General features: G+C 45.3%; 1 protein-coding gene across 2 annotated transcripts in view; it reads left to right on the top strand.

The window, feature by feature from the left end:
- Positions 1–16,171, top strand: part of LOC147684117 (cytochrome P450 2J2-like) — a 104,117-nt gene that overhangs the window by 68,241 nt on the left and 19,705 nt on the right. For both annotated transcript variants that reach the window (XM_086944487.1, XM_086944486.1), the window contains exon 7: positions 15,441–15,628. In XM_086944487.1, the coding sequence (XP_086800613.1) occupies positions 15,441–15,628 (188 nt within the window). The remainder of the gene's footprint in view (positions 1–15,440; positions 15,629–16,171) is intronic.

The raw sequence follows: 16,171 nt of genomic DNA, 5'->3' as shown, positions 1-16,171 counted from the left end.
ACAGGGGTATTTATAGGGTTCAGGGCTAGGTTTGGGTTTTGGGGTACAGGGGTATTTTTAGTGTTTAGGGATAGGTTTGGGTTTTGGGGTACAGGGTATATTTATAGGGTTAAGATGGGTTAGTGTTTAAGGGTGTTGGGGTATTTTAAGGAGTAAGGGTGGGTTATGATTATGGGGTTCAGGGGTAATTAAAGGGAGCAGGGTGGGATTAGCACACAATATGAGACATGGCATGAAGGGCGGAACGTACCACACGCCCCCAGCATTTGTCACGCCCCCAGCACAAGCCCACAGAACAATGCAGACACGCCCACAAGGGACTACTTTGCTGGCACGGTTCTTTTACCTTTTAAATGTATATGGTGGGCGTCTGCATAGCCTATGTCCTTCTGCTGCAACTGTCCTTTCCAACGCTGTATTGGGTGTTGTGATTGGTGCTGTGGTTCCTGAGATTACCCGCCTCAAAGGTTTGGGCTCTCTCTTTATTATATTAGTCCTAGCAGCCCGTACCGACGTTGTCCGGGTAGGCTTTGCTAGAGTACTCACCAGCATCGCGGCTCCTCCCCCAGCAGCATCGCCGCTCCTCCCCGCCGCTCCTCCATGCGCTGGGCACTCCAGCATGGCGAGTTTCCGTAACGCCCCGCCCACACGCCATTGCGCCGACGCATCTCTACGCTGTAGCATGTCCTCGCATCGTGGACAATGTAAACGCCCACATCTTGCCCCTCTTAATGTTAACCCCCACATCTCCTCGCATACGCTCTAATACTGTTTTGTTTTGTACTGTTTTGTTTTTTACCGTGAAGTGTGCACTGCGCTGTAATCCTGTTTGGTTTACCTGTTGTAATACAGTTTGGTTTACCAGCATCTCCTCGCATCGTGGACAATGTTAACGCCCACATCTTGCCCCTCTAAATGTTAACGCCCACATGTAACGCCCACATATCCTTGCATCGTGGACAATGTTAACGCCCACATCTTACCCCTCTCAATGTTAACGCCCACATATCCTTGCATCGTGGACAATGTTAACTCACACATCTTGCCCCTCTCAATGTTAACGCCCACATGTAACGCCCACATATCCTTGCGTCGCGGACAATGTTAACGCCCACATCTTGCCAGATTAACGCCCACATCTTTTCACACACCCACAAGGGACTACTTTACACTGAGGGCGCCCCCCCTTTTTAATGTATATGGTGTCCATATATATAGCCTATGTCCATCTCTTGAACCTCCCCTTTCCAACGCTGTATTGGGTGTTGTGATTGGTGGTGTACTTTTGAAGTTTACCCGCCTCAAATGTTCCAAGTTCTCGCTTTATAATAGTAGTATAGATACCAAAGTGAGGTATAGTGTGAGTCCAGTGGAACCCCAAAGGCAGGCAGAGTTAAAAGTAGAAAGCACCTTACTCTCTATTTGTGTTAGTGAGGTTGAGCAGTAAGGCTTTATCAGAGGGTAGTGTTAAGCATTTGTTGTACACACTCAATCATCAAATGATATCACACACTCAAAGACTGAACTCAGACCAATTAGTTTTGTATAAAAATATTCTTTTAGTTATTTTATTTTTTAGAACCAAACAAGCCTGGCACAAGTAAGCAATACATACTTTACAGTAATAATGCAGTTTGTAAACAGTTTGAATAGCAATTGTATAAGCACTTTTATTTGATTACAGTTAAGCTACTAGTAATGCAAGGCTTTTGAATTAGCGCCAGGATGCCTTCTCTAAGTGACAGTTGCGCTCTATAAATGAAATTAATTAAAATAATAAATAAATTACTGTACATATACTTTGTATTAGCTTTTTAGTAGAATGTCATGTAAATTACTTTTCAGATTACTTTTGTTACACAGTGCAGGATGCCTGGCTGCTGCACTGGGACATTTCCTGTAAACAGGTAAGTAAAAGCGTTTTTGTTATTTAGTTACAGTTTTAGAGGATTTCTTCGATTTTCCAAATCCACACTTGGAAACTTTTCACAGAACAACAGTCAATGTTATCCTTTGGAGGAAAATAGGGTTATCGGTTCAAAGGTAAGTATTCGGTTGTGGGAGCTGGTATTCTGGGGTTAGACTCAGGGGTCTCCGCGGGTCACAGATGCACTCTCATTACACCCTCAGCGGCACTAGGGCAGCCGGGTGCAAGGTGCTGAGGCCCAATGTTATCCAATGGAGGATAGGTGGCCTCTGCTTGGTGGCGAGCAGGCCACAGGGTTGTGGGAGCAAAGCTCCTGGACTTAAGCTCAGGGCAAATGGGGATTCAAGCCAGCACAATAGGTGTACTCTCAGCGGCACTGGGGCGGCCGGGTGCCGAGTTCTGTTTTGGCGTCAGGCACCCTGTAGCTTTCAGTGGGGAGACTCTGGTTTGCAAACGCACTGCAGGTTCTGGGACAAAGGTCTTCTGGGTGCGACCACCACTTGGAGAGGTAAGTTGGGATGATGTGGGTTGGTTAGGCACCGTCGGTTGGGCCACCGAAGCCCGTGGGGCATTGGGTGCAGGAGTGTCTTTTAGGGTCGGATCCTCGTACCAGCTCCTGGTCGCGGTTGGGGGGAGCTTCCAAATTGAGGCTGCAGGCATCGGCTGGAGGCTTGAGGCAGGTCAGGGATCACTGGTTCTTGGGTCAGGATCGACGGGGAGCCCTCCTTGTGGTGCTTGGCCACTCAAGCTCGGGTCATGGACAGCGGGTGCACAGTGGTGCGGATTTGCGGTTCCGGCCGGAGCCAAAGGTTGAAGAAGAACAAATCCGGTGTTCACAGCAGACAACGTCTTTGGGCTGTAAGGCAGGCAGGTTCTCCGGGTTTTTCGGGGTTCTGGCTGCAGAACACACCAGGATTTTACAGGAGCAGGTTCAGGGTGGAGACAGGCCGGTAGGGCTGGGGCCAAGTCAGTAGGCGTCTTCCCCTTTTAGCTTCGGCACGGCTGTTCAGTCCTTCTTCTTTTCTTCTTGTGGTTTCTTGTCTGAGGAAGCAAGGTTCAGTGGTGCCCCTAAATACTAGGGTTAGGGGCACTACAGATAGTGTAATGGCTGGATTTTCTGAGTAGGTGGGATCAGCCCCCAGGGGCCCCTCCAACCCAGCCAGAACGTAATCACCTTCCCTCCTCAGGACCACCTATCCAGGCACCTGGTACCTACCTGAGGATGGGGAACTCGCAATATACAAGCTCATATTATCAAAAACACCACTAAATCTATAGGGATACTAAGAATACTCACTGATTACTAGGGATATCCATACCCTACACCACACTTATTTACATCAGTTGGTCTCGCGGCCACCCTGACCCAGACCGGTCTACCCTAGGGCAGATATTGCGCACAATCCGGTGCGACTACACATGGGCCTGCAGAACCCAATGCTCCCGTTTCCAAACGCTCAACAATCCTGTCGAACTCCACGTCAGTATCCCCCCTGGCGCTCTCACTTATTCAAGCCACAATCTAGTGGGTATCCACACTGGTTCGACCCCCCAGTGTTCTCACTAACGCCGCATATCAACGACGACCACATTCCTATGAACACCTATACATATATATATAGTGGGAAGTCTTTTCACTAAGGGTCTGCTACTACAATAATAACTTTGAATATAGTTCCAGATTATATAGTGTACTCCCTGCTCTTGGCATCAAAGGTCCACTCACTCCCTATTTATGTGATCACCACTTACCTGATTGGGATTACTCATCCATTCACGTGCCTAGCACTCACCTAGGAGCTACATTTACCTTCAGTGAACAAGAATAGGGGCTACACACCAGTTTGTTGTAAACTGGGGTTATTTTATTAAACAATATAAGCATTTATACAGATCTGACAAAGACTATAGGTAGAACACACCGCTTGAAAGAGAAGGATTACACATAACAGGAACACTCCGCTGAAAGGGAAAAGATTAGCAATGCAAAAGCCCAGGGAATAAAGATAAGATTAAGATGCAAGTGTAAAGTAAATTAATATAACTGGAACGCCTTCACCTTATTAGTGTGTAGTCTTGTTCTAGCTGTCATCTGGGTTCCTCTCTCGTCTGTGCCTTGGCTCATCTCAGACTCTCTCTCTCTCCTGCACTCTTGGGTACACCTCTGCGCTGATCGCTCTGTCTCTGGACTCCTCTCCCCCACACGAACTGTCTCCACCTTCCAGATTCAGTCTTAATGGTTCCTGCCGCTCTGATCACCGTTCATTCCACTAGCTTATTCACTCTGTCTCTGCGCCAATGTCCAATTTAGTCCACGATCTCTCCTCGGTCTCTTCTAAAAGGCATTACTTCAGACTCCAGCTATTCACACCTCCTCCTGATAAGCACTGCTTCTGACTGCTTCCTTCAGTTCCAGCTCACTATTCAACTCAGCTCTTCTCCAGATTGAACCCTCTCTCTCTCTCTGCCAACTCCACTCCACTGCTCTCCACTCCTCCACCTTAACACGACTCTCTGGCTCCGCCACCTTCACTCGACTCCCTCTGCTCGACTCTCTGGCACCGCCACCTTCACTCGACTGACTGACTCCGCCTCTGCACTTCACAAATATAGAATGCTGTTTCCTCATGGAAAGTTCCAGCCATCAGCTTCCTCCCACCAATCCCATGCACCAGGCTCCTTGCGCTAGACGCTCCCACAGTGACCAGTCTGCTTGTTTCGTCTAGAGACCTGAGCCCGGGAACAATTCCTGATTAGATTCAGCTCTGGCCGGTTCTCTCCGGTCCGCTTAGGGCGGACAACAGCCTTAACTATAAACATTGCCTTTGCCCTAAAAAGTCTCTCAGCTTCATCAAAATGGAGTCCCTTTAGCTCTAGGCCTGTAGGCCTGAAAGGGGTGAAATGCTCCTTAGCTCTGTCAGAATACCTACATAAGCCATACCAATATGTCTAATATGTCAAAGCCAATAGGCAATAGACAGGTTAAAGTCAAGAATAAAGGCATATTAAGCAGCTATTTTCTTCTAGGTCTGGAAAAAGGGCTTAAAAGGGCCAACACAGGCTAAGAATACCTATACTAGATGCGAGCAAGATTAATGATCTATATCACTTCTAAATAAAGCCAAAAACACTGCCATTACATTGCACCCTAGATCCTTATCTTGCGAGCATCTTATAAACAACAACAACCATCTAAACAAACATCAACATAATCTATCCAACATAGGCTAAAAAATACCTATCCTAGATGTGAGCAAGATTAAGATCTATATCACTGCTAAATATCTCTGCCATCCACCCTTAGATCCTTATCTTGCGAACATCTTACAAACAATAACATCTAGATAAACAAACATCAACACAATCTATCAACAAATCAAAACCTAAAAAACTCCCTAAAAACAATGACAACTTAAGGAAATTCCACCTGAAACTCAATTGTAGGGAATAGAAACCTAAAAACAAATCAAAGCACCCTTGACCTGAATGCTGAAACATATCTGAGATTGGATCTGATAACAACAGAAACTAACCAAAGCATCCTCAAACTAAATGTGCCTCAACTCCTAATGATAACTGGTGAAATCTAGTGATGTAGGGACTTATATGTTGAATGAAAACAGCAAGGGGCCTAAATGGGGCCTACTTCGGACAACTTAAGAACTAAATGTGTTTCAACTTCTAATGAGAAAACAAGAAAGGGCCTAAATGAGCCCTACCTACTATAGGCAAGTTAAGCTAATGATGACTCATGAAACTATTGGTGTAGGGGCTTGTTTGTGGGATGAAAATAACAATAGGCCTAAATGAGGCCTACCTACTGACATTAGTCAATTTAAAGTGAAATCTGAAAAATAAACATGACAAACTGTTGCAAGGTCTGGATAAACATTAACACATAATCATACTAAAAGACACACCTCCCAGAACAATCCAAAATGTAAGGTAACCACCCTTTGATCAATCAAGGTGAAAATGCAAGAACAGTAAAAAAACTACAACCCCAGTCTACAAGATAACTAGTGTAACATCAAGCTTAAATCACACAGTGGAGCACATGTGTGCGCCATCATTCAAAAAAGTCCTTCATTGGCAAAAACTGTTTTGAAGAAAACAGAAAAACTATAATAGGTGACATATTTTTTTTCTTTAAAAAGTGGGGCCTGCTTGTCCAAGGGATTACGCATCAAGTCCTTTCATAGTTCTATTACAAATAAACCATGTTTGGGTTTTATATATATATTTTTTTTAAAAGTGGGGCCTGCTTGTCCAAGGGATTATGCATCAAAATACTTGTATAATTCTGTCCCAAATAAAACATATTTGTATTATATATTTTTTTTTAAAAGTGGGGCCTGCTCGTAGAGATGTTGACAAAAGGACGCAGGCCAAGGTATTAAATAAGGCAGTCCAAATTTTTCAGTGTAGGCCACCATCCTGCATCTTCGGTATCCAGACACTTCCTCCAATGCGGCCATCCATCACCCTTCCGGTCTGGTCTGGTCTGGTCTGGTCTGATTCCATCATCCAAAAACAATAAACTAAAATAAGAACATGAAAGTAAAAAGCTAAAATAATAAAGGGAGTGGGAGGGGGACGGACCCACACAGAACCACAACCACAGCCATCCTAGGAACAAGAGAACAAGTATCATTATTCTTGCAAAAATAAAATTTTCCATTTAAAAAGCACCCCGGGTGCCTTTCAGTGTTGGGAAAAAAACTCAATTAATTAAAAACAGATTTCTAAAGTCAAGACATAATTAAACTCATATATGTATTAATATTAGATTGGGCAAAATCTAATTGTTTACATGCACAGGCAGAAGGGCCTATTTCATACACTAATCCTTCATGGGACAGCCCCTCCCTTCAGAGCAGGAGCCAGGCTACAGTGTGACGCTACTTTGGACTACCGCCAAGTGATGAGCCTCTCAGCCTCAGCAGGGCACTGCAAGCCTCCCATTACCCTGATCAGAGAAGCCCGCCCAGACCCATCATGACTAACTAACTCCAAGGGAAGAGCCAGGTCACCCCGCCCTCAAATAAACAAGCCATCCGCGGAAGAAAATTGAACTGTAGCCAATCATAACAAACTGGGACGTGATCGAAACCAGCAGAATGAAGGGAAGAAACTCATCTGCACAGACCAGCTGGTCTGCCAAGGTCGAAAAACAAATGCCTTTTGCCTGTTCTCATGGCCTGATTCTCAAACTAACGGAAGCTAATATTAAAAAAAAAAATTCTGTTACAGTGTACTGCCAATTAAAAGCTGCAATTTCTAAAAAGACTTTTGTCTGACTAATTCAGCTAAAGGCAAGACACTTAAAATATGGGCACTTATTTAGAAAGAGGCAACTCAGTTTTGCACACAAAATTATACATTCTGCATTTGGGATAACATTTTACATTACAGTGTAATTTAATATGCAGGCCATTCAAGCCAGCGTAATAAAAGGGCCACATTCACACACAGAGAAACAACTAATTATTTTCTAACTGAGTTGGTTCACATAATAAAAAAGGTTTTACTGACACATTTATAAAAGCATACATTTTAATTTACATTTGGGAAAATAATAATGTTACATTTTAACACTTTTTTCTTTCAAAGGCACATGGTTGCATTCCACTAATTAAAAGCACATGTTACCACGCACTGTCGGGCAAGATTTATTATTCTAAACCTATTATTATTGCAACCATCACATTCCTGTCTAGATGGAAACCCCCAAAGAAATAATTAATGAAAACAGCCCGTAGCATGCATTCTAACGGGCCATCTTTTTAACATTTCACTCATTTTAAAAGAACACAGCTCTCTCCGTAATCCGACTTGTAGATTTATAACCACATCAGTTCCAAGGCAAACCCACACAAATTCGTAGACGCATTTCAAAAAGAACGTGAAATGAACAAAACCCTTTGCAAAGCACAAGATGTTACCTTTCGGTCAAGAAACTGACAAAGCACGTAGGCAGACCAAGGAACCAAACAAAAAGTCAAAATCAAACCATCAAACAATCCACTGACTTTTATAGTCAGGTCAGATAACCATGCATGTTGACAGCATGTAAAAAATAAAGACTGCCATCTCAACTCAAGATATTAACCCTTTGGCAGCTCAAGCACAATCATTTCCCAACGTCCATGGATACATGGGAAAATCATGATCACATTTCTTCACGTTCACAGCTAACACGTACACATATTTTCAAAAACGTTATCCCCAAGCACCCGAGAGAGATCCAGCTCTCTCCTGCCAAACGTAATGAGAACATGCCCTGTCCAAGCCATGACCACATGGCGCTATTCACAAGCCATATTTACAAGACAAGCCTTTCACAAACAACATTTCCAAGGCGCAATGCACAAGGAACACAACAGATTAACATAAGAACATGCACCTCACAAGCCACATTAAAATGGCGCTATTCAAAAGTCATATTTACAAGACAGAAAACAAACTCAAAAAATGACACGCTTTACACAAGGAATATATTCAAAGCACCATTCACAAGCAACACAGCAGATCAACATGAGAACATGCACCTCACAAGGCACATTAGAATGGCGCTATTCACAAGTCATATTTACAAGGAGCTATATTCAAAAAACTCCACAGATCATATTAAAATGAACACATTTCACATTGCACAGCATAAGCAGATGCAGCAAGCAATTTAATGGGCAATTTAAAAGCATTTTTTACACACATTTATACAATTGGACCATCACAAAGATGTAACTGGCTTCCTCATGTAATGCCATCCTTCAACTCTGACAGCTTAAACACCAAGATGAAAACCATTCCTTCCACCCTGAATAAGCCAAATGCCATGATGTAATGCAATCTCCTCACGCTGCAACTGTTCAAGCCTATAGGTCTAACAGGCTACATAAATTGCAACATTACGCCAGATGGAACCAGCGTTCAGGGCACTCCCTCAGAACACATGGGAAACTCTCTAAGCACATGGCCAGGACACACAGGATAGGTAAACAGTTCGACTACGCCAGATGTTATGGCGTTCATGGCACTCCCACACAACACATGGGAAGCAATCTAAGCACATGGCCAGGCACACAGGATTCGTAAAATGACGACTACGCCAAAATGTAATGGCTGGATTTTCTGAGTAGGTGGGATCAGCCCCCAGGGGCCCCTCCAACCCAGCCAGAACGTAATCACCTTCCCTCCTCAGGACCACCTATCCAGGCACCTGGTACCTACCTGAGGATGGGGAACTCGCAATATACAAGCTCATATTATCAAAAACACCACTAAATCTATAGGGATACTAAGAATACTCACTGATTACTAGGGATATCCATACCCTACACCACACTTATTTACATCAGTTGGTCTCGCGGCCACCCTGACCCAGACCGGTCTACCCTAGGGCAGATATTGCGCACAATCCGGTGCGACTACACATGGGCCTGCAGAACCCAATGCTCCCGTTTCCAAACGCTCAACAATCCTGTCGAACTCCACGTCAGTATCCCCCCTGGCGCTCTCACTTATTCAAGCCACAATCTAGTGGGTATCCACACTGGTTCGACCCCCCAGTGTTCTCACTAACGCCGCATATCAACGACGACCACATTCCTATGAACACCTATACATATATATATAGTGGGAAGTCTTTTCACTAAGGGTCTGCTACTACAATAATAACTTTGAATATAGTTCCAGATTATATAGTGTACTCCCTGCTCTTGGCATCAAAGGTCCACTCACTCCCTATTTATGTGATCACCACTTACCTGATTGGGATTACTCATCCATTCACGTGCCTAGCACTCACCTAGGAGCTACATTTACCTTCAGTGAACAAGAATAGGGGCTACACACCAGTTTGTTGTAAACTGGGGTTATTTTATTAAACAATATAAGCATTTATACAGATCTGACAAAGACTATAGGTAGAACACACCGCTTGAAAGAGAAGGATTACACATAACAGGAACACTCCGCTGAAAGGGAAAAGATTAGCAATGCAAAAGCCCAGGGAATAAAGATAAGATTAAGATGCAAGTGTAAAGTAAATTAATATAACAGGAACGCCTTCACCTTATTAGTGTGTAGTCTTGTTCTAGCTGTCATCTGGGTTCCTCTCTCGTCTGTGCCTTGGCTCATCTCAGACTCTCTCTCTCTCCTGCACTCTTGGGTACACCTCTGCGCTGATCGCTCTGTCTCTGGACTCCTCTCCCCCACACGAACTGTCTCCACCTTCCAGATTCAGTCTTAATGGTTCCTGCCGCTCTGATCACCGTTCATTCCACTAGCTTATTCACTCTGTCTCTGCGCCAATGTCCAATTTAGTCCACGATCTCTCCTCGGTCTCTTCTAAAAGGCATTACTTCAGACTCCAGCTATTCACACCTCCTCCTGATAAGCACTGCTTCTGACTGCTTCCTTCAGTTCCAGCTCACTATTCAACTCAGCTCTTCTCCAGATTGAACCCTCTCTCTCTCTCTGCCAACTCCACTCCACTGCTCTCCACTCCTCCACCTTAACACGACTCTCTGGCTCCGCCACCTTCACTCGACTCCCTCTGCTCGACTCTCTGGCACCGCCACCTTCACTCGACTGACTGACTCCGCCTCTGCACTTCACAAATATAGAATGCTGTTTCCTCATGGAAAGTTCCAGCCATCAGCTTCCTCCCACCAATCCCATGCACCAGGCTCCTTGCGCTAGACGCTCCCACAGTGACCAGTCTGCTTGTTTCGTCTAGAGACCTGAGCCCGGGAACAATTCCTGATTAGATTCAGCTCTGGCCGGTTCTCTCCGGTCCGCTTAGGGCGGACAACAGCCTTAACTATAAACATTGCCTTTGCCCTAAAAAGTCTCTCAGCTTCATCAAAATGGAGTCCCTTTAGCTCTAGGCCTGTAGGCCTGAAAGGGGTGAAATGCTCCTTAGCTCTGTCAGAATACCTACATAAGCCATACCAATATGTCTAATATGTCAAAGCCAATAGGCAATAGACAGGTTAAAGTCAAGAATAAAGGCATATTAAGCAGCTATTCTCTTCTAGGTCTGGAAAAAGGGCTTAAAAGGGCCAACACAGGCTAAGAATACCTATACTAGATGCGAGCAAGATTAATGATCTATATCACTTCTAAATAAAGCCAAAAACACTGCCATTACAGATAGGTAAAAGGGTGGGACCAATGGGTCCCTCCCTGGGATGGGTACAGCCCCTATTATGCCACCCTCCAGTGGGAGGGGGAGCATATGCCTCACCCTGGTTGGCTGGGTCCCCCATCTGCAAGATGGCGGGGACTGACAGTTGTGCTTCACCTTCCCTCCCCCACCTGAGGGGTGGAGTTGGAAGAGGTGGGCACATTTCTCTTCCTCACTTGTTTCTCCCGCCGGTTCTCCCTCCCAAGGTGAGGGTCAGAACCAGGGGAGACCAGCTGCTGAAAGCAGCAAGTGGCCTGGGGAAGCTCACAAAGGTGGCAAGTCTTTGAAGCTTCGTGGACCCTGCTCATCCTGGGGGTGGAGGCTTAGCACCTCGTCCCAGGATGTGCATTGTTTCTGGCCCCCGAGAGTAGCAGGGGTCCAGAAACATGTCTGGTGGTGGCAGCTGAAAGCAGCCACTCAGCTTGGACACTAATGGTAGGTCGTTTTTCAGGGGGCATCTCTAAGATGCCCTCTGTGTGCTTTTTTCACTAAACCCCAAACTGGCATCAATGTGGGTTTTATGTGCAGAGAAGTTTGAAACTAAACTTCTCAGTTTTCAGTGTAGCCATTGTGGTGCTGTGGAGTTTGTAATGACAAACTCCCAGCACTATATATCTTAATGGTAGCACTGCACTTACAATGTCTAAGAATATACTTATGCAAAGAAACACTTGATGGACGGAATGCTGGGCAATGCAAGCATTCACCCCCAGTCACAAGGATTTGGGTTAATTCCATCATTCTTTTGCTCACCACACCACCGCAGTTTGGACCCAGCCATATGCAAATCAGTCTTGACCCTGTCCCTTGTGGGAACAGTCCAGCCCGAACGGCCAAGCCAGGTCCTCCCTGGACCGGAAACAAGCATCCTGGGATCGGTTTCAGGGCTGCGACTGGGAGTGAGTGTCTGAAAGGTTTCAGCACTCTATCCATCATCTCCTTATGTTTGCTTTGTTCGCCCTAAATTGGCAGGGTATGGCAGACATGGGTCCCTTGCTCACTTTGCCACTGGATTCAAGCTAGCCTGGGTGATGCCAGGATTCTTGTTTCCGGTCAGTGAAGACATGGCTTGGCAGTTTGGGCTGGACTGTGCCAAAGAGGCACAGGGTCAGGACTGATTTGCATATAGCTGTGTCTGAACTGGGGTGGCAAATTGAGGTAAAGAACGATGATGGATTCAACCCATATCTGTGACTGGTGGTGAGGGTCTGAAATGTTTCAGCACTCAGTCCATCATCTCCTTGTGTTTGCTTTGTCAGCCTTAAGTGGCCGGGTATGCCCAGACGTGGGTCTCTTGCTCACTTTGCCACTGGATTCAAGCTAGCCTGGCTGATGAAGGGTATTTCCGGTCCAGTGAACACATGGCTTGGCAGTTCCGGCTGGACTGTTCCCATGTGGCACAGGGTCGAGACTGATGTGCATATAGCTGTGTCTGAACTGGGGTGGCAAAGTGAGCTAAAGAATGAGGATGGATTCAACCGCGATCTGTGACTGGGGGTGAGTGTCTGAAAAGTTTCAGAATTCCGTCCATCATCTCGTTGTGTTTGCTATGATGTGAATGGATATCAGAGGGAGCAGGATGCACACCCCTGAACAACGGTCTGCTTCCCCTGATGCCCGTAAACTTTAATAAGAAACAGAAATATCTTCCTCGTGTACGTGAGCATGGATATCAGTCCCTTTGGAATGACGGGATCCACTCAATGGTTTGCAAACAGCAGACATATATCATTTTGATACACAAGGAGGAGGCCATCCCTCTCATGCTCCCTCTTAAATTGTAAGGATTTGGAATGTGTACTTTTTCCATATAGATTTGCTATTAATCATGTAATTTTAGTTTTTTCTGGTCACAAGGCCTATAATTTTGCTCACCACACACTTTGTTACCACAAAACCCATTTGTAAATTGGGTACTCTTGTTTATCTTTAGTTTTATGCTGTCATCTCTATATCTTGCCCATATGCCTTTTGGAAGTCCCAAAGAATTTAGGGGCATTCTTATGGGGATTGTCACCTTGCTGTACCAGATTAAGTAAAAGGGGGTGGTGATGAACAGAGTGTCTGAATTAAGCAGACCACTCTTACCCAGTCCAAAGATCAGGGCTTGATCCATCACCGTTATTTATCTCACTGCCCCATCCCAGCTCAGAACCTGGCTATATGCAAATCAGTCTGTCCCTGGCCCAGTGCATCATGGGAACAGGGCAGACTAAACTACCAAGCCAATTCTTTACCAGAAAGGAGACAAGCTACCGGGGACCGGTTTCTGGCATTTCAGCCGTCTTCGGCCCGGCTTGCTTGAATCCTGATGGAGCAGTGAGAAAGGGACTCATGTCTGAGTATACCCTGCCACACCTATAGTGGCCAAAAACGATTCATAAAAAGGGGTGGTGATGAACAGAGTGTCTGAATTAAGCAGACCACTCTTACCCAGTCCAAAGATCAGGGCTTGATCCATCACCGTTGTTTATCTCACTGCCCCATCCCAGCTCAGAACCTGGCTATATGCAAATCAGTCTGTCCCTGGCCCAGTGCATCATGGGAACAGGGCAGACTAAACTACCAAGCCAATTCTTTACCAGAAAGGAGACAAGCTACCGGGGACCGGTTTCTGGCATTTCAGCCGTCTTCGGCCCGGCTTGCTTGAATCCTGATGGAGCAGTGAGAAAGGGACTCATGTCTGAGTATACCCTGCCACACCTATAGTGGCCAAAAACGATTCATAAAAAGGGGTGGTGATGAACAGAGTGTCTGAATTAAGCAGACCACTCTTACCCAGTCCAAAGATCAGGGCTTGATCCATCACCGTTATTTATCTCACTGCCCCATCCCAGCTCAGAACCTGGCTATATGCAAATCAGTCTGTCCCTGGCCCAGTGCATCATGGGAACAGGGCAGACTAAACTACCAAGCCAATTCTTTATCAGAAAGGAGACAAGCTACCGGGGACCGGTTTCTGGCATTTCAGCCGTCTTCGGCCCGGCTTGCTTGAATCCTGATGGAGCAGTGAGAAAGGGACTCATGTCTGAGTATACCCTGCCACACCTATAGTGGCCAAAAACGATTCATAAAAGGGGGTGGTGATGAACAGAGTGTCTGAATTAAGCAGACCACTCTTACCCAGTCCAAAGATCAGGGCTTGATCCATCACCGTTATTTATCTCATTTCAAGCAAGCCGGGCCGAAGACGGCTGAAATGCCAGAAACCGGTCCCCGGTAGCTTGTTTCCTTCCCATTATAAGAATTGGCTTGGTAGTTTGGTCTGCCCTGTTCCCATGATGCACTGGGCCAGGGTCAGACTAATTTGCATATAGCCAAGTTCTGAGCTGGGATGGTGCAGTGAGCTAAAAAACGGTGATGGATCAAGCCCTGATCTTTGGACTGGGTAAGAGTGGTCTGCTTAATTCAGACACTCTGTTCATCACCACCCCCTTTTCTGAATCATTTTTGTACCAGATTAAGTGACAGGGAAAGGGTGGGATTGTGCCATATTTAAAAGAATATGTCGCATTCCTGCATTTCCCCTGTGCTGGCACGTTTTGGCTGCCTAGCACCAACGCAGGCACCCTCGCACCATGGTGCAAGGGTGCCTGTATTGCAGGCAGGATTAATTTTGTTCAGGAAGGGGCACATTCATGCACACAACCAATCCTGAGAGGTATAAGCCTCTATGTGTGCTGCAGGATGCAGCACACATAGAAAGAGGAAGTAATAAGGAGAAATTAAAATATGTCTTCTCATTACACCTCTCGTAGGGAGGCGTATCTTTTTGGGGCATTCCCAACCAGGGCCACGCAAAGTGGCCTTGCATGGCCTCATAAATCTGACTTAAAGTTTGTACCACGCTACGTAGTGCAAATATGAAGGAAACCGGGTCATAAATATAGCCCTTGACCATTGGTTTGATTACCATGACCATGTTGGAAAACAGGACATCTTCTACTGTTAACCTATTTCGAGGAAGCGGGCCAGTTCACAACCACTGTGACTAAAGCATTACTATAGAAGAATGTTAGCAGCCTGTTGAGAGGAGGAAGGAGTACCCCATTAGCGAAGGATTCAGCCAAAATTCCTAAGTTGGGCAGAAGCACATAGCAGTCCGGAGTGAATTATGCATCTAAGTACCTTCACACTTGTCTTCTATGTCAGCAGACCTTCAATTAAAATATGTCAGCGATTACATTATAGACTACTGTGCATTGTTGCTTAGGACGATTTTTAAATTCCTTTGAGCAATCCAGCTAAGTTTGTACTAAATGTTGAATTTCACATCACTCAGGAACTACATTTCCTTGAAGTGCAAATATCTTTCCTTAGATCAAGTCCAGAAGGAGTTGGATGCTGTATTTGGTGATTCCCAGATTATCAGTTATGAGGATCGTCAAAAAGTGCCCTATACGAATGCTGTGATCCATGAGATCCAACGCTATTGTAACATTGTGGGAGTTGGAGTTCCAAGAAGGTGTATCAAGGAAACAACGCTGGAAGGGTTCCAAATTGAGAAGGTATGGACATACACGCCCATGACTTTAGAAAACCTTACATGGAGAATGTGGTGTAGGCTGTCAACCTACACTGAAATTCACAGGTCTTGATCATTCGTTCTGTACCCACTGGGCTCTGATCTCACATCTTCTGGAGGACATTCTGGGAATACTACTGAGTCTATTGCTAAGAAGTACAGCTGGAATCATGACTAGAAGAGAAGGAGGGTCTACAGTACAGGGAGGCGGGCTGCTTCTGAACTTACATAAGGTAGGATGCACTACAACAAATGTGAGCAACTTCTTCAGTGCTCTGCTTGAATAACAGATTTTGAAGCACTTGGAGGGATACTTCCACAAAATATAGCTTGAACAGATTCTAGGCAGCTTGATCCAGTCATTGACTGTGCGCATACAGACAGAAAGTACTGGATAGATTAAAAGTCATTCATGCAGAATGAATGGCATTACCAAAACATAGATTTGAAACCCTCTACAGCTCTAGTGGAGTATGGGTTGAGATCTAATGACCTGCAGCAGACACTACATGGGTGTTGCATGTTT

The sequence above is a fragment of the Lissotriton vulgaris genome, chromosome 11 (genome assembly GCF_964263255.1).
Source record: "Lissotriton vulgaris chromosome 11, aLisVul1.2, whole genome shotgun sequence".
Lineage (NCBI taxonomy): Eukaryota > Metazoa > Chordata > Amphibia > Caudata > Salamandridae > Lissotriton > Lissotriton vulgaris.
Note: the sequence above shows the minus strand (reverse complement) of the source record. Positions and strands in the feature narration are given on the sequence as shown.